The sequence below is a fragment of the Lagopus muta genome, chromosome 1 (genome assembly GCF_023343835.1).
Source record: "Lagopus muta isolate bLagMut1 chromosome 1, bLagMut1 primary, whole genome shotgun sequence".
In the NCBI taxonomy this organism is placed as follows: Eukaryota; Metazoa; Chordata; class Aves; order Galliformes; family Phasianidae; genus Lagopus; species Lagopus muta.
Window position 1 is genome coordinate 131058654 of NC_064433.1, and position 25585 is coordinate 131084238.

Here is a 25585-nt window from a genome sequence, read left to right on the forward strand (position 1 = left end):
ATTTGTGCTAATGTCTGTAATAAGCACAAGTAGGTTGTTTTCTTCATGAACGGGGGAAGAAAAAGAAATTGTGTGTTTGTTTCAGGTTTAATTTGAGTAAGCCAACGGATTTCAACCTGAGGACTCTAGAATTCCAGGTCTTCAGAAATTGTGTAAGTATTCCATTGTATTCTTTAGATGCAGTTTTAGTGTTTAAGAAGAGTTCAGTCATGCATGTATTAAAAAATATGATACATCTGCTGGATAATCTTAAGAAAGTAGGAAAGTATTTTGAATGTAACAGTTGCATTTTAATTTTCACTATATACTTATGTTAATACAAATGCAGAAGTTGCAGAAAAACTGTATTGACACATTTTTATTCATTCTCTTACTGATACCAGGGATTGCTTTATCAGTGTTGTGGTTTGTAGCTCTAAAGTTAGCAAAGTACTGAATTTTCTATTGCTTTGTTCTTTATTTTATACCTTTTTGTTTCTTATGTTTTGTGTACAGGCTTAATTGTGCATGTTTTCAGAGCATGTGACATTCTGATCACTTCCATTTCTCATCCAATATATATGCACTTCTCCTCCATTTACAATTAGTTATAGATTAGCAATCTCATGCTTACATTGCATCTAAAGGGAAACTAGGCGAAATATACTTTTTTCAATAGGCCTTCTATTTTGTCTGTTTTTTTTCCTCCCCTTTTCCTTCTTTACTCTTGAAAACAGTATTCTCAAACATGTTTCTGTAGTGGTAAAATAAATAAATAAATAAAAATGCTGCATAGTGGCTTACTGTTAGGTTAGTGTTAAAAATACACATTTAAAAACTTCAGAACTCCTTTTTGTGTTAGAGCTTTATGAATCCACGTGTGTATAGCTTAGCTTTGTGCTGTCATGCTGTTTCTTCTGCTTGTCAGGTGATTGACTTATAGGGAATTTATTGTGCTAGAAGTCTATTTCTGACTAAAACAACTCAACGAAACATGCTGTTAATTTGTTCTTGTAAGAAGCTTTTATAGAATGCAAGCAGTTTTCTACCTGAACATATGTTCTATGAAAGTATTACTTTGTTTTCCTTGCTCTGTTAAGGTCCAGCCTCTGCAGAGCCCTGTCGGACTTACAAAAGGCCTGGCTCGTCATTCAGTTCTAAGCCTAATGTTAAAACCTGGGGAAAGAAAGTCGGTCAAAGTAAAATTCACTCCAGTTCTTAACAAAACTGTTTCATCATTAATTGTTATCAGGTATGGTGGATATTTCTGAAATGAGTTTGAATTTCTGGTATATCTTTATTTACATGTATGGTTATGCTTGCTGTCTGTCAGGAGCTCACTTTTATAAGGGTAATTACAGAATCATGTGTGAGAAGAAACCACAATTACTTTTAGGGTAAATCTGTTTTACAGTAGCTCAGCTGAATTCAGTACGTATTTACTAATATAAAAATATAATTTGTATATTCAGACTTATTTCCTTAAACACACACTGTACTACTTTGGAGGCAGGGTATCTAGTTGCAGGTACCATTTACAAGATAAAGCTGCTATTTCAATCTTGCTGGTGAAGAACTCTGTTTGCATAAATATTTACTTTTTCTATCATGTGATACTTTAAAATGATGATGAAATATAAACTATAACTAATTCATCCTTATTACTTGCATGCTCTGTTGTGCTTTCTTAGGCTTTAGGCTTGCAAGAATTCTGTTTATGACAACTGACACTACTTCTTTCTGTACTGTGAGGAATTGTCTGGGCTGGGATGTCACTTCATATTCTGTAGAGAAGCTTGCAGGAACAATGAACTGCAAAATCCTTTCATGAATATTTCCAACTATCTCTCTTTTACTTTTTTAATACAGAAATAATTTGACTGTAATAGATGCCATAATGGTACAAGGACAGGGAACAACCGAGAGCTTGAAGGTTGCAGGCAAACCTCCTGGTCTTGGAAGTTCTTTACGCTTTAAAATCACGGAAGCACTATTAAAAGACTGTTCAGAAAGTGAGTACTTTGTGAACTGCTGTGCTGAAGAGAAAATGAAACACGTTTTAAATGTACAACTTAAAACATGTATGCGTGGAAACTTTTTTTCCCTATTCTAGTGTGTCAGAGGTTTTTTCCTTTAAGTATATTAACATTGCTTATTAATTTAGGCAGAAAAATAATATATTTGATCTTTTAAATTTTAATATGAAAGTTAGGAAAGGAAGTTCCTTGTCCAATAGAATTCAAGATGTTAGAGGTGAAAATTTGAGCAGAATATTGGAATTAAATATAATTCATGAATGTTAGGAAAAAAGGCATCATGGTTTCTATCTGTTTTGTAGTTTTGTTTTCTTTTTTCCCCTGACGCTCAAAATCTGCATGTGGCCAGCAGGGAAAAACAAAGGGTATGCTCTTTGAAAAGTAAGTGCAGGCAAATTCTGTTCTGGGGTCGGAGGCTTTCTGCTCCATACCCCCAGGCTTGCTTCTGGGAGAAGGGCCAGACAGTATTTGTATTTCTAAAAGATCTGGCAAAAGCAGCTTAGTTTTTACCTGCTATAAAAATCTGCATTACTGATTAGCAGATTTCCATATGTACTGTATTAATTACTATCTGAGATTTTTTTCTTTTTTTGAGGAACGAGTAAGAAAATTTCAAGTAAAGCTTAATCATTACCTCTCTACACATTGTGATTTAGCATTATGGTGAGGTTTTTTTGGCTAATGTAGCTTAGCAATCGATTTTACCTTTAAGGTAGAAAAAGATAACCTTTCATGCTGCAAGTGCTGGGACTTGTCACTGAATACCTCTACACTAAGCAGTGCATCACAGAACTTACAGCTGAGGTGCTTTTTATTAGGCTGTCAGACTTTGGGCTTTTCATCTCTTTCCCTGAAGAGTTGGAGTACTCTGGAGCTGTGCAAACATACAACAGTCTGACAGCAGAAACCTGTTCCTGCAGGTTATGCAAGGTTTCTGTGGCCTTGCCAGTTCTTTTTCCTGATGTGAAACTGAAAGAACTCCCTTCTGCTGTAGGTGTGCGTAGTGAAGAACATCATTTTAGCACAGCACTAATTACTTTCATCTGTTTTCAGAAATGAAATACAAAGAACCAAATTTCACGCTCAGAAGAACGTTTAAAGTGGAAAACACAGGGCAGCTGCAGATTAACGTGAAAACTATGGAAATCAGTGGCTATACATGTGAAGGATATGGATTTAAAGTAGTTAACTGTCAAGAGTTTGCACTAAGTGTCAATGCCTCTAAAGACATAGTCATATTGTAAGTGTTGTTTTTTTTCTTTTATCTGAATGGAGCTGTACATCAGGAATTTGGTATACATAATTGTATTTTCAAAGGTGGTGAATATTGGTTGAATTCTGAGGGTTCTTAATTAAGCTTTGAGGGTTTTTTTAATACAGCTTAAAGTATAAAACCTCTCTCTTCTTGCAGGCATTACTTGTTCTCTAAAAAACTTTAAGTCTCTGTGACTGACTGTAGTGTTATATTTGTTACTGTCCAGTAAATGCAATTTAATGAGTTGCTACAACACAGCTTTTTATCCATTTCCTTCATTTGGGTTATGAATGCACATGAGATCTAGATTTACGTATATTTTTGCTGCATTGCAGTACATGCTGAAAAGCCCTTGATGTAAGGATTAAAATCGTAAAGCACAGCATTTCAGTCTTGAATATTTTGCCTGTTGCTTTAATGACAACAGTAGGTTAATTCTGCTCATTTTTATTGTAAAACATCTTTGCAACAAAGATTATTCTTTGACGCTGCTTGGTTTAAACTCAGGTATTTGGAATACAGTATCTAAACAGTTCAGAAGATGCTACTGTTATGCAAGAGGTTGTCCAAGATACTGCAGGCAGTGAAACTTCACTAGCATTGTTGCAACGTTCAGTTGCAACGATCTCAGTTTGTGATGAGACAAATGTAGTGATGTTTTCAAAAAGCATGGCATTTTCATTTAAATGTAGCTCACTTAAATGATCAGTTTCATTGCTTAGGTATAGCTGCTGTTGGGTTTTGTGTGTGTGTGTCTGTATGTGTATATATACATACTTTGTTTTCAGGTTTACACCAGATTTCACTGCTTCCAGAGTAATTCGTGAATTAAAACTCATCACAGCAGGAGGCTCTGAATTCATATTTATCTTGAATGCATCCCTTCCATATCATATGCTAGCAACATGTGCAGAAGCGTTGCCCAGGCCCAACTGGGAATTGGCACTGTACATCCTTACCTCAGGAATAATGAGGTAATGTGTATTTCTTTTCTTATCAGTATGTGTGTGAGGTACCTTTACTTAAATATAGATTATAGAAAAAAGGCATGTGTATTCAATACATGCTATGTTTAGAGTAGTATGTGATGTGGCAAAAGGAGAACAATTAATAAAAGCTGTCGGGGATTTAATGTGAACAGCTTTAGGCTGAGGAGTACTGACTTTCTGCTTTAAATGAGAACAGAATATGTTTATCGCTTGGGGCTGTTAGGCAAGATCCTGTTAGCTGTGATAATATGTGGATTTTTGACAACTGATTAAGCCAGACTTGAATCGAATTATGTATTAGAGCACTGTTAGCAGTGAATTCCTGTAGAGGTTGAAGCATCCTTCTGCAGTGCTGTGCTTTAGAAAGATATCAGGCAGTGACTCAATGAGCTTAGCAGGTGCCTTAGATGAATTTAACTTGCTGCCACTTGTATGCGGCAGAAAACTGGTGATACTAATAATGGAATTTCTGAGAACCTGAAGGGCATTGTCTGCTACGCTGAGCACTCTGAGGTTATGTAGGAGTATACTGGTGCTGGTTTTTTCCCTCAAAGTGACTGGTTGAAATTTGAGTTGAGAGTTCCATTGTGTTTTCCTAGTCTAACCTAGGTATAGATCTATCTGTATTTTTTGAAACCTGAGATTATAAACAGTGCTTCCCTGCTCATTTCCTTGGATGTAAGATGCTTTTCCCCACTACATTTATCTTGAGAAAACAATAGGGTAGAAACTTAATCAGTAACGACGGGTGTTTTACTTTTGGTGGTGGCCTGAATCCTGTATTGGAGGGTGAGATGGATTGCTGCTGTTGATGTCTGTTATGGAAAAAGTGGTCTTTCTCTGTGCTGCAAATCTGAAGTATTATCCCACTACATTAGTAGCAAATGAAGCCTTGCATCTTTTTTTCATATTTAGATGCTAACTTGTTGATTTTGCTGTACTGCATTGTGTAAGTGTTTAGTCTTTCCTTGTTTAGGGATTGATAAAAGAAATAGAGAAGTGTGCTTCTTTTTCTTTGGTTCCATGGGACTTCGACATGAACGCAATATTTTGATCTTATTTTGTGTTTCTTCTATATATCTGCTAGAAATGCACAAACTTAATTTCTGCTCTGTCTGTTGGCAGAGTGAATAACATTTCTCAGCTCACGTGTAGTTTGCCTGGGTAACTTTATGTGTACTGTATTTGTTAATCAGACTTCACAAAACCAAATGCTAATCCTTTCACTTTTTTTCCTACAAGTCGAAAACACTTCTCAGTAGCAAATTAGAGGAGTCCTAATGTGACCACCTCATACTCCAAGGAACAGGCACACATCCTCTATCTTTCAGCATATGCTAATATGGAGTTTTGCTTGTTGCCACCAACGCACTTCTGTATAGTCACAAAGTAGTCCCTAGTTTGTGTGGACAAACATAAAGTGGACCAGCACTGTTCCTACCACCACCCCACCAAGAATGAGCATTTTATTAAAAAAAAAAAAAAAAAAAAAAAAAGAGATTTATTCTGTGGTTTTGTCATGCTTGTTTACTTTTTAATTTCAAAGCTGATACTCATTTATCAAAACAACAAAGTTTGCTTTGGTAAAAGCAGTAAGGTTCTTCTCCTGAGGGTGGCAGAGGAGAAGCCCTCGAGGTGACTGACCATTTGTTGCACTCACTCCTGTGTCACACCTGTGGCACCAAAGCTCTGTGCCCTATCTTGAGTTTGTAGAGTGCTATAGAGATGCAGTAATTGTGTTGGTATCAGCGTTATGATATTTTCAGATACTGCTAATGTAATTCCTAGTGCTGATGGTGACACCTCATTCTTCTCATCCCCAAAGTAGCTGTATATCTGCGGGCATAGTGTCCAAGGCAGGTGGTGGTCTTTTGGCTAGGAGTTTGTGTAAGCTTGTTCTATTTCTTTAATTTTTCTGTTGCTTGTTAGTACCTCAGATGAAATTTATTTTGCCTGCACTCTGCTGTATGGTTATGTATCTGCTATCCATTTTAATCCCTGGGATGGGAAAAGCTACTGATAAGCAGCTAAAATCAGCTGGGTTGATCTCCAGAGCTGCTTGAATTTTTGCTGACAGTTAAAACATAAAAGATGATATCTATATCAAATTCTTCTAGACAGCTCGAATTCACCAAGTATCTCATCACTTTCTGTGAATGGATGTCCTTTTTCTTAACATTTGGCTTACAAAAACCACTGGTTGGATCTGGGAGGAAAACAGAAGCTGAATTTGCTAATGCAAAGTTAATTTTGCACAAATATTCCTAGGGTAATAGGCAAGGCAGTCTTTAGTCATCAGTGCTGTCTCCTCCCCCTTGAAATTTCCTACCATTAGAAGATGAGATCTGTTGCGCTGTGCTGAATGTCTCTGCAGTGATTTAATTGCTTCATCAGAAATACAGTTCACTGCAGTGCGTTATGTAAGTGAAGAGCTCCTAAACACCACTGCAGATGCAATTGTAAAACTTGAAATAGCGCTCCTTCATTTTAGTTCTCTGAACTGCAGCACAATTTGCTGTGGAGGATCTTTGCTTTTCATGTGGAATTGTACCAAATCCATGAGAGCTGGTGACCTTCTGGATGCCATTTTAGTATTTCAGTTCAATCTTAAATTTTTCATTTGGATTGAAATGGGGGACTTGGGGCCAGACCTACATCTCAACTTTGCTTTTCAGTTTTATTGCTGTGTATGTTATGTTAGATCTAGGTATTTTATGTTTGTTAGACAGAAATGTGAGTTGGATGCAGTTTTCAGCTTTTCTGTATAAGATACGAACTTTTTGTCATGCTTGATTAAATTCATAAGCCTTAAAATGCTCAAAATGTAGCAATACTTAACTGAGTGCCTCTCTTCTGTGCAGTGTACTCTTTCTCTTAGTAATCGGAACAGCTTATCTAGAAGCTCAAGGAATCTGGGAGCCATTTAGAAGACGCTTGTCTTTCGAGGCCTCAGGCCCACCCTTCGATATGGGAAGGCCACTTGATCTCAGGAGAATAGTTGGAATTTCGTCTGATGGAAAGTATGTATGGGTTTGGGTTTGCTTTCCTCTCCCTTCCCCCCCCCCCCCCCTTTTAGTTATAAGACCAGTTAGAAAGAAATAGACTCTTTAGAACAGGTGAATGAATAGAGATTCTTCCATGGATTGAGAGATAATGGGCTACAAAAAACAGATTTTGTGGTTGTGAAGAATATTCTGTCAAAACAAATCCTGCTTGGTTTTCTGTTAATGCTCTAGAAGGTTAAGTATAGACTGCAGAAAAATAGCAGGCCAAAAGTTTTCCCTTTGGTCTTAAGTTAAAAAATAAACAAGACTTCTCTTTTCCCCTCAACATATACGTTGACTGTCATTTTAACCATTTTTGCTTACGTGTACAGTGAGCAAGTGAACAGGGAATGGTAAAAGCTTGTCAAAGAAGTTTTAGGCATTTTTGTTGTTTATATGCCAAGAAAGGTATAATTAAAAGTTTCTTTTGGACATAGTGATTCTTTTTATTCATGGAGAAGAACTAAAACATTGTGAAGTACATTTAAACACTTCTTGTTCTTCCAGCTTGAACGCGCTTGGATCAGATTCTAATCATGGTCCTTCCAGAGGGATCTATGGAGCAGGCAGTTCGTCTTCACGATCCAGTGCAGGGAATCATAAACAATGCAGTGCAACAGCACACCTTCACAGCAATAGAAATGCACCTGATGTTGAAAACATCAAATCTAAAAACAGTTCAAACATGCCTAGTAATAGGACTTCAGCACAAGCAACTTCCGTGCAGTCAGTGAACAGAGCAGGCCCCTTTACCTTGGATTCAGGTGCCACAGCTCAGACGCATGCCGCAAGCAAAAGAGCCAAGGGCACAAGGCAGAACCAGCAGCCGACACAGCAGCAGACAACGGCTTTGGCAGAGCAGCCCCTCCAGCAACCCCCAGGATCTGGGTCCCAGCAGCAAGAGCAACAGACTGAAAGTGCTTTGCCACAGCTACCGCTTCTCAGCCCGCCTCATGCCGAGTGTGCCAGCAGCAGGAGGCACAGCTCAGAGGATTCAGATCTCACTGGACTCATAGAAACTATGGAAAAAGACTTTGACCACCCAGAAGCCCCTTCCCCAGATGTGTTTACAGAGCAACCCCCATCTCCACTAGCAAAAAACAAAGGTAATAAGATTCTGCTTTTTTTTTTTTTTGGAAAAAAAAAAAAAAAAAGGATGATTCATTATGTAAGCCACAGAAGAAGATCTAATCAGCTGTAAAGGTCATGTTTTCATAGCATGGAAGGTGGTAGCTTCTCAGCTGTTCCCTACTCTTCTGTATCTGCCTGCATCTTGAATGTATTCTTTGTCTATTTTATAGCAGTGAAATTTCCTGCAGTGCTCAGTTATGATTCTTCCTGCAAAAGCTTTGGAATCTGAATATTTAGACTTCTTACTTTCCAAAGAATTATTTTGATTGCAACTCTTTTGCCTTTGGATTAACATCATTCACTCTTCACAAGTCTTTTGGACTTGGAGCTGGGGGCTGAGGAAGGGAAGTTGTCCTAGTATATAATGAAATCTGAGAGGGGAAGAAGGGGGAAAACAGATGGGGTAAAGGAAAATCCCTGTGGTATTGGTAAACCACTGTGGTATTGTTTCGGAATGGAATTCTTCATACCTATGCTCGCAGTTATTTTAGAAAATACCTGATGTCAGGTGGTCAGCAAATTAGTATAAGTTATCTTCATCTTTGTGTGAGGTTGGAGTTGAGTTTGAATTTCTTATGCATCTTTTCATTTGATTAATGCTTTAAATGAGTTTCACACGTTAGATACATTCGTTATGTCGTTTATTTCCGTTAGCATAAACTCCTTTTGGAGTAGAACTTGCTGATGATACAAAGCTGGGAGGATTGGCTGACACACCTGAAGGCTGTGCTGCCATTCAATGAGACCTGGACAGGCTGCAGAGTTGGGCAGAGAGGAATCTGATGAGGTTTGGCAAAGTCAAGTGCAGAGCCTTGCACCTGGGGAGGAATAGCTGCATATAGCAGTACAGGTTAGGCACTGACCTGCTGGAAAGGAGCTCCCTAGAGAAGGACCTGGGTGTCCTGGTGGGCAGTAGGTTGGCCATGAGCCAGCAATGTGTCCTTGTGGCCAAGGTCAGTGATATCCTGGGTGCATTAGAAAGAACGTGGTCAACAGGTTGGGGGAAGCAATCCTTTTCCTTTGCTCTCCCCTAGTGAGGCCACATCTGAAGTACTGTGTCCCGTTCTGGGCTCCTCAGTTCAAGAAATACAGGGAACTTCTAGAGAATCCAGTGGAAGGCTGCAAAGAAGATGAGGGGCCTGGAGCATGTTCTTTGTGAAGAAAGGCTGAGAGACCTGGGGCTGTTCAGCCTGGAGAAGAGAAGACTGAGAGGGGATCTTATCAACTATCACAGATACCTAATGGGCAGGTGTCGAGAGGATGGCATTGGGTTTTTTCCAGTGATGCTGGACAACAGGACAGGAGGCAATGAGCACAAACTGGACTATAAAAGTTCCATGTGAACGTGAGGAAAAAATTCTTTTCTGTAAGGGTGACAGAGCACTGGAACAGTCTGCCCAGAGAGGAGTCTCCTTTTTTGGAGATATTTAAGACCCACTTCTGCCTTTCCTGTGATTTGCTGTAGGGAACCTACTGTAGCAGTGGTTGGACTTGAACTTCAGAAGTCCCTTCCAATGTCGATGATGCTGTGAGTCTGGGAGCTTCTTACCATGCTTTTTGTATTCACAACCTCAGTTACATCCTACTTTTGTTGTTAAGAATTTAATCTTGATGTGTTTATTTCTAAATGAATTTTCATTTTCCCCTGTGATGTTGTACAAAAACAGTACTGATAGGGATTTGTTTATTAGAAATTAAGTTAAGAAAAAGGTGGAAGGTAAGCAAATCATGAAACATCTGCATGATCATATAGAACAACAGAATTTCACGGTATTTAGTAATGAGCAGTAAAGTCTTAAATACTTGAGAATGGATGTGTAGTTGCATTTGGGCTTTGAAATGGGAGACTGAAGCCCCGAGTTTTGGGGATCCTGCTAAAACTTGCTACTTGCTCAAAAGGTCAGCAAATCAAGTAAAACTTGCCCATTTTCATTCACACTCTTTAAAATGTAAACCTTAAGAGGAAGTTCAGTTATCTATCCAGATCTGCACATGCACACTGATCTTTGTCTTTATAAACAGCTAGAGCTCTTTGCAGACACTTGCAAGAACAGTAGCTTCTGAATTAAAATTCTATGTCAGAATGTCTTCTGCCGGATCTCAGCTCTTAGTCTTCTTGTTTTGTGTTCTTAAAGCTTAGTTCTTAGCAGAGTACTGCAGAGGCTACATTAGAGCTGTGTTGAACAGCTGCTTTGAGTTATATTTGTGTTTTAGGACAGCATGTTAAAGTCTTTTACAGTGGGGATCGTGAGGTGTTGGCACAGGCTGCCCACAGAGGTGGTGGATGGTGTCCCTGGAGACATCCAAGGTCAAGCTAGATGGGACTCTGAGCAGGTTGATCTACCTGTAGGTGTCCCTGTTCATTGCAGGGGAGTTGGACTAGATGGCCTTTAAAGGTCTCTTCCACCACTAAGGATTCTATGATTTTAGAGAAAATTTTCTAACGGTGAGCATTAAGCTGTTCAGCAGTTCTGAATGTAGACTAAAGGTGGTGTGAATATTGGCATGAGGCTTTCTGAGGCAAAAATAGAATGCCCCAATAAGCGTGAGGCTGACCCCTAGAAAATTTATGTACAGAGCTACTTGTGTTTATGCTTGCGTTTGCATTCACGTTAAAAACAATCTGCAGTGTTTTTCTTATTGTTACTGAAAACATCTGAAAGAAGCAAAATGTGAAGACGCTGCCCTTCAATGCGTATCTGCTATTTACCAAAATACTGGAGTCAAATGTGTGTTTTGGTACAAACTTTCCCTGAGGGACAAATTGTCAAATTAAACAGGACAGCCATCGTTGTTTTTCTACCAAAATGAATTCTGATGTGAGCTGGTACAAATCCTGGTTTTTGATTTCACTTACTCAACACAGTTTAGCTTTGAGCATACAAAATCCATTCTGGAAGCAGGAGGGCAGGCACTGTGTGGTGTGTTAAGGAAGATACTTAGTCTGAGTCATAGTATCTCAGGAAGATTTTCTGATAAAGCATGTCTACCAAAAGGCACAATCAGAGTACTTTGAATGCATTTATCTTGTATAACACAGCAAGAGGCAGTGGTGAGATGATGTTGACTCCACGTGTGCACGCAGCTTCTCTGTATTAATACTTTTCTCAATAACTGTTATTTTCCCCAGATGTCTGCTTTATAGTCTTCTATTTTGCAAGCCCAGGACCTCTGGCTTTGTTTTGAAGGTTCTTAAGCCTCTGCATTTTGAGTTCATTCTCTGCTCCATTTGTTAGCCTGTAGAAAACGTAAGAAAAACATGATTGATTGACTAGCACTATTTATTGGTATGTGGATTGCTTCAAGAAAGGTGATTAAACAATCCCTGGAGTGTTCAGTGCATGATTTTCGTACGTTGAGATGCAGTAACACTTAAGTATGTCAAGCTAAATAATTTTAGTCAGCTTAGCCATGGCTCTTAATATACAGTGTACTTTGAAAAAGTAAAATATGTTGAGGAAAGTTGCTATATTTGGGTGTGAGATTTCTAGAGAGAGATATGCACACATCATTGCCAAACTAACCGTAGTATAGTGATTTTTCTCATCTGCTCTAGTCTTATTCTTAGCCTTTGCTTTGTGTTTGAACTGGGAAGGATGCTAAGTCTTTCAGTTCTTCCTCTGTTAGAATGATAAAGCTTGTTCCAATTTCTGAAGTCCATGTGTAAATGTACTGTTATGTGGTGGCACAGTCAATTTGAATTATAAGGTGTTCAAAAGAAACACCAGGAACGTAGCAGAGAAGCACTCTGTGCGACCAGGTACCCACGTCTGCAGAGAGGCAATGGAATTAGAGCCTTAGGAGCATAGCAGGCAAACTTCAGAGGTTTTATCATGTGGGTTAGCCTCTCAAATGAAGCAAACGAGCCTATCACAGAGCACTGCTGATGGGAATCTGAAATGTTCTTATCTCCTCAGGGAAAGGGAAGGCACTTCAGCGAAAGGTAAAGCCACAAAAGAAACGGGAAGAAAAGGACAGAAGAGGAAAAGGGAAGCAACAGGAAGATGAACTGAAGGATTCCTTGGCAGATGATGACAGTTCTTCAACCACAACTGAAACCTCTAACCCAGATACAGAACCACTTCTCAAAGAGGTACAGCATTGCTAATAAAAGGAGGCTCTGTGGTGGATCGCGTGTTAGAGGAGCATGACATTTAGGAATGGGGTCTCTTTTTCCCCTACTTTCATATCCTGCAATAGCTAGCAGTGGAACAAGGTTAATTATAAAAATCCCCTTTCCTTGCTTTCACTACTGTGTTTCCTCTTTTACAAAAGAGCAGTGTCAGCATGCTTGAATCATGTCCTCTCAGGACTGAAAGTGTTTCAGTGACTGTGGTTGGAACGAGCTATCAGTTGTCAGCAGAGCTGTAGTAGTATTCTCTGTGTGTGCTCCTAGCCTGTTCTATCTGCTGAAGAAAACACATACATATTTGATCAATACAGGCGTCCTATTATAATGTCTTTTATAGGAACCTGAAAAACAAAAAGGAAAAGTTACACAGGAAAAACCGGAAAATGAAATGGTGCAAATAAAACAGAAAAGTAAAAAACTGCTAACAAGTATCAAGAAAGAAATCCCTGTAGATGTGAAAAGCAGGTAAGCACGACAAAGCAGGAAGATGGATCGATAACCATCCATTTATTCTACTGTTTATGGCTGCCAGACTGGATAATGACAGCAGCACATATAGCTCCAGGCAGCTTCTGCTTCCTTTGTGGTATCAGGGAACATCTGAGCTTGTAAATGATTACTTGATGCACGGTCAATTAATAATATGAGAACTAAATCCAGAGAAGAAAATGGGGTTAAGCAATGGCAAGTTCTTTTGTAATAACAGATACAAAATAGAGTAAACATTTCTACAGGAGTTACTGTGCAGTGGCAGCACTGTAACATGAGTACCTTTAGTTGTGGTAAAGTTACAGCTATCAGTGTCTTGGATATGTTGTTAAAGGAGATGTTTGCTGCCAATGCCATTCCCTTCCTGACAGATTGCAGATGGTAGAGAAGGGAAAAATAAAGAACCTCAGCCTTTCTATAGACAGTCTATTTTGAAATCTGATTCTGCAGTTCTAAAACAAAGTGAGTATTGGATAGCCATAAAATAAATTTGCTAGTCTGAGGCGTGATATGATGGATTGTCTTTTGGCCTGTTGCTGTAGTTAATACTAGACTGAGATTTAGACTGAGTAGTTGGTATGTATATGCATTCATTTTCTTCAAAATATTTCTTAAAATATTGCCAGACAATGTCCCCTTCTATTTTTTCTTCTTACTATTATACATTTTCCTCTATCTTCTAAATCACCTGGTGATGATATGTGACAGTATTCAGAGGCCCAAACTGAGTTGGAATTCTTCTCCAAGACATGAATACAACAGTTTTCCTTAGAAAATGTATGGCATCTGGGACAAAATCAAACAGCTGGGGAAAAGGAACAATATATAGCCAAATAAATTTGATGGGTTGGAATGGTTTTGTGATCAGTCGTCTTGTGCATTCGTGGCAGTTGCGTATCAGGAGCATGCGATTGGCAGCAGAGAGGAAAAACTGCAATCGCCATCTCCTGGTTATCACTGTGTTATTGAGCAGGCTTTCTAGTCCTGGAAAGCGAGTGAGCTGGAATGCCCTTGTGGGAAGGAGATGAGCTAAAGTTAGGACGGGTGAAAGGGTGGAGTTGTATATAGTAGAAATAGAAGAGATGACAGAAAAACTGTGCTTATGAATCACTTTGAAAGTGAGCATAATAGGAGGAATCCACAGGAGAGCAGTCCTTTGTAAAGCCTGTATGGTAAATGGATATGTATGTCTTGCAGCACTTCTGAAAGCAAAAAAAAATAAATGGATCTCTGTTTTCATTTAGTTCCTTGGAATTACCTTATACTCCCCCACTGGAAAACAAGCAGCGCAAAACCTTTCCATCCAAGATATCCACACAGCACCTCTTGACGAATGTGTCCAAATCAAGAAACCTTCCAAAAACAAGAGGTACTGTGAGGCTATTTTCACATATCACAAATATCTTGGGACTTTCAATCTGCTTGCTTTTGAAAGCTTAATCTGAAGCTTAATGTTAAGAAAGCTACGTGCTTTCTTATCCACTGATTATTTTTTTTTTTCTTTTTTCTTAATAGGTCCAAACAAGTTAATAGAGAGCAGGCCATCAGTATTATCAAAGTTTCTCCCCAGTAGTTCTGGACAGGAGCTAGGAAACACCAGCAGCTCAGAAGGCGAAAAGGATTCTCCTCCACCAGAGTGGGATTCTGTGCCACTTCACAAAGCTGGCAGCTGTGAGTAATCACTGGAGGATGACAGAATTAGTCTCCTGCAATGCATATCTGTAGGCAGGCTTGATCTGTTTTTAGCCTAGCTTTTATTCCCTGCATATCTATGCTCCCATTTTCTGCAGTAAGCCTAATATCGATAGCATCCGGTACAATTTGGGAGATTTGAACACCACATGGGCAGAATGTCTCTCATTCCACAGTTTTTCAGAAACTGCTGAGGAATTGAGAATTACTGCTTGAAAACAAAATATATTTTCTACAGCAAATTGAGTTTTTCTTCCTCATTTTTCTGCAACCAAAGTTGAAATTAATTGATCCCTCCTTGAGAGGAAACACTGAAAGCTTCTTATTGCAATGGTTAGGGTGGTGCACTATTACAAGTTTTTTGGTTGTATTTTAAGGCTTTGGTGAGAAACAAGTCATCTTCCTCTTGGTTGCGTGTGATCATAAAGTCAGCCCTCCCTGCAGCTCTTGCTTAGGCTAGAAGTTCCATTCTTTTTCCATAGAAACCAGTTCACGCTTTCATCAAAATAGTCTCACAGTAGCCAGAAAACCTGAATAGTAGTAGGAGAAAATAAGGAAGGAGTAGATCTACTACTATAGGAGCTGCTACTTCAATGACTGGGTACAGTCTTTGAAATAATTCTTGAAATGGAATTTATAGCTGAGTTTGAGTAGCCATCATCTTAATGTAATACTACATGAGAGTCTTTTGTGCTTCTTTATATAGCTACAGACAACCTTTATAAACTCTCTCTGCAAACCATGAATGCAGATGCTTTCCTGAAACAGCGACAGCCCTCACCTACACCTGCCTCTCCATCTCCTCCTCCTCCTCCTCCTCCTGCATCCTTAGCTTTTGGGCCGCGAGGAGGCACCTACAGCAGCATTGTGAACAGCAGCTGCAGCAAGTGAGTTTGGATCTGCTCCTCCTATTAATTTTACAAGCAGAGAATGCTTGAGGAACCACTGTGCTTGATATTGGTGTATCTCTCTTCTTGTACCCATTTCCTCTTCCTCTGGAAACTGCTTTTTTGCAGATATTATTGTGCACGTTGTAGAGTGCTATTTATGTTTTAGGGGAGTTTGTTACAACTTGCTAGATTACAGAAATGTGCACCAACATAAACTGTTGAACTACTGCTAGTGCTTTTATGAATACGGGATTGAATTATTGCTTGTTTATCAAAGTACTGAAGTCTAAAACCACAAACTTTTTTTCCCCACTTTTTTCCTCCCCTTTAAGTGAAACAAAAAGCAAGCAGCCCAGTGGTACCAAACACAAGCTGGCAAAGGCAGCTTCTCTTCCAGGAAGGAATGGAAACCCCACTTTTGCTGCTGTTGCTGCAGGTTATGACAAGAGCCCAGGTACTGTACCAGCCTGGCATAATAAATACTTCTGCATATTTCCAGAATATTCACTCTGTTTGGTTAGTTGGTTTACTTCTGTGTCTCATTTTAGATTTATTGTTGCAGGTGGCAGTGGCTTACCGAAGGTTCCCCCAACAAAGACAGACGTTTCCAGCAATATCAGCGTTTCCCACACAGTTGTTGACAGTGATGGCTCTGACAGGTAAGTGTTTATACCTCTTGGAAATACCTGAGCTCTTAGAGAAGAGCCTGTAAAGAAATAGTGGCATTTTGAAGGCAGTGAATGGAGTTCATTCTGGTTCTGTTTATGAGTTCTGAATGTTTATTTTTTGTGAATCTCTCAAAAGGGGAGAGAGACATTCTGGATATGATGGGGACTTCCACTCTCATTCCCAGTAACTTGACAATTTTGTGTCCCCTGGGCATCCAAAGAAGGACACCTCAGCTTGGCTCTCTGATTATTTAGGAGTGGGTACCAAGGTGACTCAAAATAATTCACAGGCAGGATTTTGCACTGTACAGTAATATCTGTTACTCTCTTTTAACTCTGAAACTAGGACAATAACAGGACTTTGTGTTCTGAGTAGAAGCAGAGTATAGCCATGCTTAGTTGTATTCCTCAGTGCAATGGGGATTTCTGATCATTTCCAATCACGCTGCCTTAGATTTAGATGTTAGATTTTTGGCTGTGTGTGTCTCTCAAGAGTGCTGTCTGGTAGCTTTTCTAAACTAGGAGTGAGACTTGAAATCGAGTTTCAATGTACAGAGGAATTGCTTTTCTGTGCAAGATTTGTGGGTCACTTCTTGGTTTGTTTATGTAAATATTTATCACCAGTTCCAGTTAACCCATCTGTATTTTCAAGAAACTTATCTACAAGTAGAATGTGAGCATTCGTATCCCTTTTCAGCAGTTCTAAGCTTGCTCTCCTTGTCAAAAAGTTGTGCTGCATTCTGGAGCCTGCAATTCTTCTGAAAAACAGAGCTGCTCTTTGTTGGAGCTCAGCATACAGACCAAGAGCACTGTGTCTAGTGCAGTGTTCTATGTATAAGATAATGGTGTTTCCCTTCATCATTTTTTAAAACAAAAATAAGCTTATTTACCAAGTCTTGGGCACCATTTTTGTACATATGGATAGTGTGTGTGCATGTGTGCATGCACATTTGTACATATTTCTGTTTGGACCAGCACAATGTTACTGTTGGTGAGACTCTGTTAATGCATATTTCTTTCCCATTACTCCTTACTATTCAGTTCGGGTTTGTGGAGTCCTATCAGCAACCCCAGCAGTCCTGACTTCACACCTCTCAATTCATTCTCTGCATTTGGACATTCTTTTAACTTAACTGGAGGTGAGTGTATTTTTTCAAATATTTTCAGTACTTAAATACAGGTAAAGAAATGGTATATTTCCATTCCACTGTTCTAAGTACAGGCTCTGCTCCCACACCCATCCCCCAAAATGATTACTGTATAGGAAAACATTTTATCATTTGGTGGTGTACTCTGTGTTTCAGCCCAGAGAGTTGGTGGAAAGTCTTAGATGTTGTTTTGCTGGAAACAACTGGTTTAGAAGTTTCTTGGTTTCAGAAGAATGTCTTTATATTTCTTTTCTCACTGTCTGTTCTCACTATTTTCCTCCCCTTCATCCTTCCCCTGAAGCTTTACAGTAGGTCTCAGAAGTGTGCTATGAAACCTGTGGTTTCCTGAACACCTCACGCTTGCATAAACCCATTGCTATATATGTGATGCAACGGCCCATCCTTCATGTTGCTTTCCTCTCGTGTTTTCCTCTAGCGTTTGTGTAGCTGTATAATGAACTGATGCATGTTAACCATCCATTAATTGCTATATTTAGATAGGTAAGCTTTCTGTAAGTGCCTATTGAGATGAGGCCTCGATGCAGGCAGGTTATATTGTGCGGCACAACTGCTCTACATACTTGAGGTAGATTTGCATACTATGTTTGGGGGTGCATGGTATTTTTTTAAGGTGTGTGCAAAAGATCAGTAAGCAAAACAAGCTTCATACAGCATCTGCATGTCATTGGATTGGGTCTCTACTGAAAAATGTCTGGGGTCTGCTTTCACTTCATCTGCAGCACTTGGCTCCAGTGACTCTGAGGGATGGCAGTAAGGTGCTTGGGATCAATTCTGTGTGCAGGCACCGTGTGAACCATGAGCACTGGTGCTGTCTTTCCTTCTCTTAGTTGAGACAGGGCCAGCCTGCCTCAGCTGGGCATAGCTAGTGCCACATCCCATGTCAGGAGTCACCTGGGAAGGGAGTGCTGCACTTCTGAGAGTCTGTTTCAGTGCAGTCAACTCCTCCAGCCACACTGAACTTGCTGAACTAGCAGGATTTGCAGTATTGCTGTGTTTCTACCAGATTCTCTGTTTGCCTTTGAGTAAACAGTTCCTGAGATACTTCATTCAGTATCAACCTGTGGAATTTTTTTTTGTATGTATAGAAGTTTTCTCCTCACTGTAATCATGATTCTAAATTTGTAGCAATTGCCCCATACAGGGCAGGTGAGCTGAGATCTGTTTGCGTGTGACCTTTTCTATCTGTTCTACTGCAGCAGGACCTAACAGAAGGACATGGGAAGGGACAGTGAACTGTTAGTCTGCTGATGTTCGTGAACAAGGAGAAACAGTAATGTGCTCAAATTGATATCATTTTATTTTTCAGAGGTTTTTAGCAAGCTTGGTTTAGCTCGACCTGCGTATGGGCAGGATGTTCAGAGAAACTGGAGCGAGTTCAATCATGTTCCATCATCCATCTGGGATCCTTCAGCTACAGATTCCATACCCTCCTGGCCTACAAGCTCAAGTTCACCAACTCATACAACTGCAGTGAGTATTTGGTGCAAATACAGTGTTTTGTTACTGTTACCAACCTGCTCTGTATCTGCTGTGTCATTTTATTTAGAGATTTTTTAAATTTAGATGAAAAAGGTCAGCTGAGTGCTAATAGTTCCATGAATTGAAGTTGCAGTGGCTTTTGGACAATGAGCCATTAGTCTGCTTGCTTGCAGATGATGAAATTTGTGATGAGAGCATTTACATCCATGTCTTCCATTTCCACATGCTTCAGACATTCTGCTCCTTTGCTGCTGTCACTTCTAGTTTGATGGACAATTGCAAAATAACCAACTTTCCTATTTTGATTCTTCTTGCTGAATCCAGTGTGGCACCTCTTTGTAAATTAACGTAAGGTTGAAAACCAAAAAGCTCAAGTGTATTCTTTTGAGCTTAGAAATAACACTAGATGACTGAGCTTAAATAGAAGCATTTAAACTGACTGCTAATTTTGTTGGAGATCTTGATGAAAAGGGAGAAAACAAAAAACAACAATACACCAAACATGTAGACTGTAGCATTGCTCTCTCATCCTTATACATTTGCATCAGAAGAAAACTTACAGCGTAGTAATTGTTTTCACTGCAAGGGGAAATCATTCTTCATCTTTTCTTCTGGAAATGTTTCTGTATTAAGAGGTGCTGTCTGCATTGCCCACTTGTTTGCTAACCCTTCTCTTGCCCTGTGTTTAAAGCTGCAGTTGTAACATTACTGTGTGAATCTATGTACATAGTGCACATCACTAGATATAAAAAGGAGAGACTGTTCCTTTTACTTGCATAAAGGGCTGATTCCACACATGAGAGAAGGAAGGGCTGAGGACAACCAGAACAGTCTCTAGCTCACAGCCTGTGTCCTAGCCACTAACAAAAGCTACCTGCAGTTGTGCTTCAGGAAGCACTGAGGCAGAAGCCAAGCACATGATACAGAAGAATTTTTAGTCTCTGCTTTTAAATGATTTTGAGGGGGGAAAGAAAAAGGGCATTTTAGAAGTGAATTGAGAAGATCACAAAAAGCAGCCAACAGATAGAAATGTTCAAGGCCTTTTTAATGACAGTGTTTTCTCAATGCTTGTGGTGAGCCAGAATAGGAAACCTTTGCTATTCCTGCAAGTGAAGCTAAATACAAGACAAGAAGACAGGTACCAGACCAGAGCCTGTGCATTTCCTCTTTCTGGCACAAGAGCCAAATCTCTTCCTGCAAACAGTGTTGTATATTGGCTCCTAGGTTACCTTCTTTTCTAGGAAGGATTCTAGGGAAGCTGACTTTGATTATCATCCTCAGTCCTCTTGCTTTCCCATTTTATGCACAACTCTTTGCCTTCTGTACTAAATAGCATTTGACTTCTGCACCTCATCTCCCTTCAAAGCTTGCAGCATTGGTGCCACTCCTCCTCAGGTTCTTTCTCACAACAGCCTCTCCATTTTCTTACATGTCGTTCTGTCTTTGGGCCACTTCGGGCCTCTCTCCACAAGCACTGAAAGAGAGTAGCTATCAGTCATATACTGCTCTGCCAGTCCTTTCCTTGTTGTTGCTTCTACTTCATGAGCAACTGCCAGTCTCTCCTAAGTGCTTTTTGGGATACACTGGAATAGTTCCTGGCTCTTTCACCCATAGCAAGAAACAGAGTGGATTTAGTGTGTTAGAGATGCTGTCCAAGCAGCAGGATCAGTGTTTCTTGCTGTAGGCTTAGCAGTCTAATGCTTATATAGCTTAAATGTAACCATTTAGTTATGTAACAGTTGGAAACTGTGACCCTGGTTTAACTCAACATCCCAATGACACTGGACAGTCAGAATGATGCTGGTTAACCCCTTAGTATGCTCAAAATTCCTATCCACCTCTTTGCATCAAGTTCTTTGAGGGGTCTTTGCTGATGTAGTATTGTTCAGCCAATTTCAGATAAGGTTGAATGTATCTTTTCTGTTCCAAGGGAGAAAAAAAATAAAAACCTGAAATGAAGACATCTTTAGAGTTCACCCTATTTGCTTTCTAAAGAGATTTTTATTTTAATCATCAGGTGCACAGCACACTGGTAGTGGTTATCCTTTAGTGTTCGTTGCTTGAGGAATGAGATCTTGGCAAGGGATGTCCCATCTTCCCCCAGTAAATCCAAACATAAGGAAGTTTGTACTTTATAGCACATACGCAGCACGTCTCCTGCCACCGGGATGTTTCAAGTTTACTGTATATTTCCAAACTGGATTTACAGTGTATGTGCACTATTAAATCTATTGGTTAGGGTCTTAAGCCTACATGTGGCAGGTTCTGTGTTCATATGAGCATGGGATTTATACTATCCTGTCTCATCTCCATCCCTGGCTGCTTCTCAGTATCCCCTTCCACAATCACCTTCCACTGGCTAGATTCTTCTCTTTGTTGCTTGCTACCATTTGGACTTTGGTAAAACAGTTTGCCCAAACTGGGCCTTATTCATATCTGCATGTGACCTTCTGGGCTTGCTGTGCCTTTTCATTCACCCCAAACTCATTTGTGATGTCATGGTGCAGATGCTGCTGCTCTGCAACACCATTTGTCAGAGAGGCCATTTGTAGAGCCAGGGCAAAGTCACTGGTATTGCCATATGGCCCTTATACCATTCCTTCTCTCTTTGGCTGGACAGCTTAAGGATAGGAGGAAAATGTGTATACTGGGAATATGGGGAGATACTGTGGGCTTGAACATATCATCCAAACTGTGATTCTTTTTTTGAGCAGATAAGTGTGGGTACAAGGAGATAGGTTTGCAAGCTGTCAAAAAGGATCAAAGATCACTGCTACTTTCCATCACAACTTGAATTTTGTCTTTATCTATCTATCTTGCTCAAGCTGGTTTAATGTGGCTGATGCTTTTTGACCCTTGAATACCGCTGCTGTTTAAATTAGTAATAGCATGGGGATGTATAAGCCCAAATGAAAACAGCTTAAAAGCCTGTAATGTAATTGCACTCTGCAGCCCGTTCAGTTTCCAGACGCATTTGGTGATCGTTAGCGTGATTCCTCTGGGCAAGGTCTAGTAAAGGTAGTTCAAAACTGTGTCACAGTGGAGGTGGAAGGGCCTCTACAGCAGATCTGTTTTTTTCTAGATACTTTACTTTCAAAGGGACTGTAATAATATCAGTAATAAAGAAAAAGCTGATGGCAGAGGGTACCTGGCAGCTACTCATGCAGCTCTGTCTTCACCACAGTCTATCCTTGGCAACCCGAGCGGCCTGTGGTCCACCACTCCATTCAGCAGTTCCATCTGGTCAAGTAATCTCAACAGTGGCCTTCCCTTCACCACTCCAACAAATGCCTTGTCAGGTATTGATCTCATGGGGAACGAAAACTCCTCGCCACCACCTCCTCCATCTGCTGCTGCCACTGTTGCCAATCCGGCTGAAGATATGGGACAGACCTACAATCCTTGGAGAATTTGGAGCCCAACGATTGGAAGAAGAAGTTCAGATCCATGGTCTAATTCACACTATCCTCACGAAAACTGAAACCCAAAGCTAAGCGAAAGAAAAGAACTTGAATCCAGGTCATGATATGATTCTGAATGCAAATTTTTTGAAGCATCGTTTTCAGGCGCCTGTTGGTCATGGCTATTTTTTCCCTCCTCTCTCTCCCTCCCCCCAAGTCACACTTTCATCACTTGCTCCTCTTTAAAGTCTATCCTGCAATATGGTAGTGTGAGATTACAGATAAGCTTGGGAAAGTCTGGGTGTGGCTGTAAATCCAACCTACAGCCAAAGCTTGCAAATCTGGACAATTTCACTGCTTCCTATTTCACCATCTGCCATTTCTATGTAGGAAGCAGTTTGAACTACAAAATGGTCCTGGCATGCAATACTTTTATGGAAGCACCGGTTTTGATTTTTAAATTTTTTCCAGTATTACCCTCCAACTTATAATTTAAATAAGAAAAAAGGCACTTTGTGCTAAAATGCAGAGTATTTTTTTAAAAATAAGGCTGTCTTTGTTAACACAGGTTCTAAGAATGTAAAAAAATGAAAAAAAAAAAAAAAAAATTGAAAAAAGGAAAAAAGAAAAAAAGAAAAACTCCACAACAGAACCAACACAGAACCTTAACAGCAAAATGGCTGAATGTAAGAGCATTCTGTTAAGACTGTAACACACTTTCTGTGCTCTTTGTACATTTGTAAACCTGAATGCATTTTTAAGTTGAAACGAAATGCACACAGCCAAGACTTGTGGAAAAAACAAGATACCTTGTGCATTTCTTATGGCTACAACTTTGGGTTGTACTTTAAAATAAATACTGCTTTTTTCAAGATCTGCCTACTGCAATTTTCTTCTCCGTGTGTTATCTGAACTTGTGCATGCACAGATCCACCTGGTGGTGGTAACCTTCAGGCCAAAATCTACTGTGCATGGAGCCTATACGAACAGAAACTTCCCTGCCAATTAAAACTGGCATCCTCAACTGTATGAGTTTGTAGAGCATCTGATATGTTGTTTTCAGGGTCACACAGAGCATTGATGCCACCCATGTGGAGACTTTCTGGATAGCAAAATGCTGTAAAACCTCTCTACTGTTCAAGTTTGTAAGAACCAGGCATAGCAGCTGCTGTTTATGCTACGCCCATACCTTTGTAACCTTTGGTCTTACATGGATCTACAGTGCTTTACTATTTTTGGACTGAGTTTCTCACTCTTCAGTGTGTTTGTTTCTCTGCACTAACAGTAAGGTAAGGCTCAGTGACAGAATACATTCATCTATGCTACAAGAAAGCAGCAATGCCGTCGGTGACACAGATTCACTTACCATTCAGTGGCACTACTCCAAATTTACAGCAGATTTTTATCAGAATCCATTATTTTAAAGAGAACATTTCAATTTGCTACAAAGAATGCTGTATGCAACAAAATATAAGGGTTAAACAATTGAGACTCACCATTTTTCAATCTAGCATTATGTGAACAAAATCTCCCCAGGTGCCAGGTTGCTCTTCTCTCACTGTCACCAGCAGCTGCAGAAGGTATGGATCTCCAAAGTGGGCATCTGTAAGAACTCCTTTGTTCTTAAAATTTGGATATTTCTAGAACCATGCAAGATAATGAAATGCTCAGTGTGGGTTCATATGGAATTTCCTTTTGAGTAACTGGGCAAACAAGTCTCTTCCTGCGTGCAAAATAAAGAGTTAGTTAAGCTACTGGCATGCCAGGGCCTGCTTCCCTGTGAGATGGGACTGGGGGAGATAACAGCAGTAAGTTCAAGGTGAAGAAAGCTGCTGAAGTTAATGTAACGTACAACCCTATTTCCCTGGGAGGTCTTTATATAGGAAGTGATTCCATGGAAGATATAAAGAGAAATGAATTCGAGGTACTGCTATTCCCAGTGGCTTGAGCAGTTGTGAAGAAAGAAAATAATTTCTGCTTTGAAAATTTCCCTTTGAACAAGACAAGGCAACGTATCTAATTTAGACTTTTGCCCCCCGAGTGTGAGCCATTCCCTTGTATTAATGCAAATAACCTTTGCTGCCTTCACAACATTCTCAGCTCGTGCTTTTGAAAAGTTTCTTTTCAAACACCAGTTAAAAATTATTATTTATGGTCCAGGGGCAAAGCAACTCAAAAGTTCAAGATCTTTAACAGATCATTTTCAGTTTCATAAGAGAAACAGCACGGAGTCATTCAGCATTTAAAGGAAAGCCCTAGGCCAAAAGGCTCCTTTTCTGAGTTCCGCTCCTCCTTTTCTCGATACAGAGCTAGCTTTGGAGAGCACTCTCACTTTGTTCTGCCTGGTTAAAGTAATCAAGAGAACTACCTCTTAAAAAAGCAAACAAGTACATGAATCCTAAGTAATATCCCCAATGTGAGACAAATGAAATAGGTCAAAAGTCAGGGGTTTCTAAAGAAACACTCTGAGTGTGGGATGTGTGTAAAACAGAAACCTCAGGAAGGAAACAACGAAGCTTCCTTGCTGGCTCTATGATAGTCAGTTTTCATGGGCATAGAAAATGCTGGCTGGTGAGTGGCATGGTTACCTCTAAGTCCCAAGGTGGGTGCTTCTAATTTTGTAATGAATTAAATTCAAGAGTGTTTTAAGCAGGTTCTTTGAGGATGTGCAGCCCTAGGAAACACGGAGCTCACGGCCCTTCTGATAATTTAAAACATTCTTTGTAGTTCAGAGTACTACAAGGGGCAGACTACCCTGAGTCAGCTTTTCTTTTCCAGAGCTGGAAGCTGCTGGGAATACAAAGTTCCCAGCAACGAAGAAAAATAATTACCATTAATTGCCTTAATTATTTTGGTGCTCTAAATGGCATTTCTATTCTGCCAACTCTAGCAAATAAACTTAAAATGCCTGCAGGGTTCCTGCCCTGTTTTGAAATCTGGCAGCCTGAACTGGGTAAGTATGTTCCTAATGTGCAGTCAGTTTAGTTGGCACTAGAATCATAGAATCATGGAATCACCAGGGTTGGGAAAGACTTCTAAGATCATCCAATCCAGCCGTCCATCTACCACCAGACGCTAAACAGCGTCCCTCAGTACAACAACTTAGTTTTCCTTGAACACCTCCAGGGATGGTGACTCCCCCACCTCCCTGGACAGCCAGTTCCACTACCTGACCAGTCTCTTAGAGATGTATTTCCTAACATCCAACCTGAATCTCCTCTGATGCAACTT

At 39.9% G+C, this 25585-nt stretch overlaps 1 protein-coding gene across 1 annotated transcript in view; it reads left to right on the forward strand.

Annotated features, from left to right (window-relative positions):
- TMEM131 (transmembrane protein 131) overlaps positions 1-23226 on the forward strand; it is a 93055-nt gene extending 69829 nt beyond the window's left edge. The window contains exons 25-41 of the mRNA XM_048961251.1: positions 86-152; positions 1080-1231; positions 1849-1991; positions 3069-3255; positions 4059-4244; positions 7121-7279; positions 7811-8409; positions 12352-12527; positions 12904-13031; positions 14300-14424; positions 14571-14726; positions 15454-15634; positions 15970-16091; positions 16200-16296; positions 17347-17444; positions 18781-18944; positions 22138-23226. Of these exons, the coding sequence (XP_048817208.1) occupies positions 86-152; positions 1080-1231; positions 1849-1991; positions 3069-3255; positions 4059-4244; positions 7121-7279; positions 7811-8409; positions 12352-12527; positions 12904-13031; positions 14300-14424; positions 14571-14726; positions 15454-15634; positions 15970-16091; positions 16200-16296; positions 17347-17444; positions 18781-18944; positions 22138-22434 (3037 nt within the window). The 3' untranslated portion in view covers positions 22435-23226. The remainder of the gene's footprint in view (positions 1-85; positions 153-1079; positions 1232-1848; positions 1992-3068; positions 3256-4058; positions 4245-7120; positions 7280-7810; positions 8410-12351; positions 12528-12903; positions 13032-14299; positions 14425-14570; positions 14727-15453; positions 15635-15969; positions 16092-16199; positions 16297-17346; positions 17445-18780; positions 18945-22137) is intronic.
- The last annotated feature ends 2359 nt before the right edge of the window (positions 23227-25585 follow it).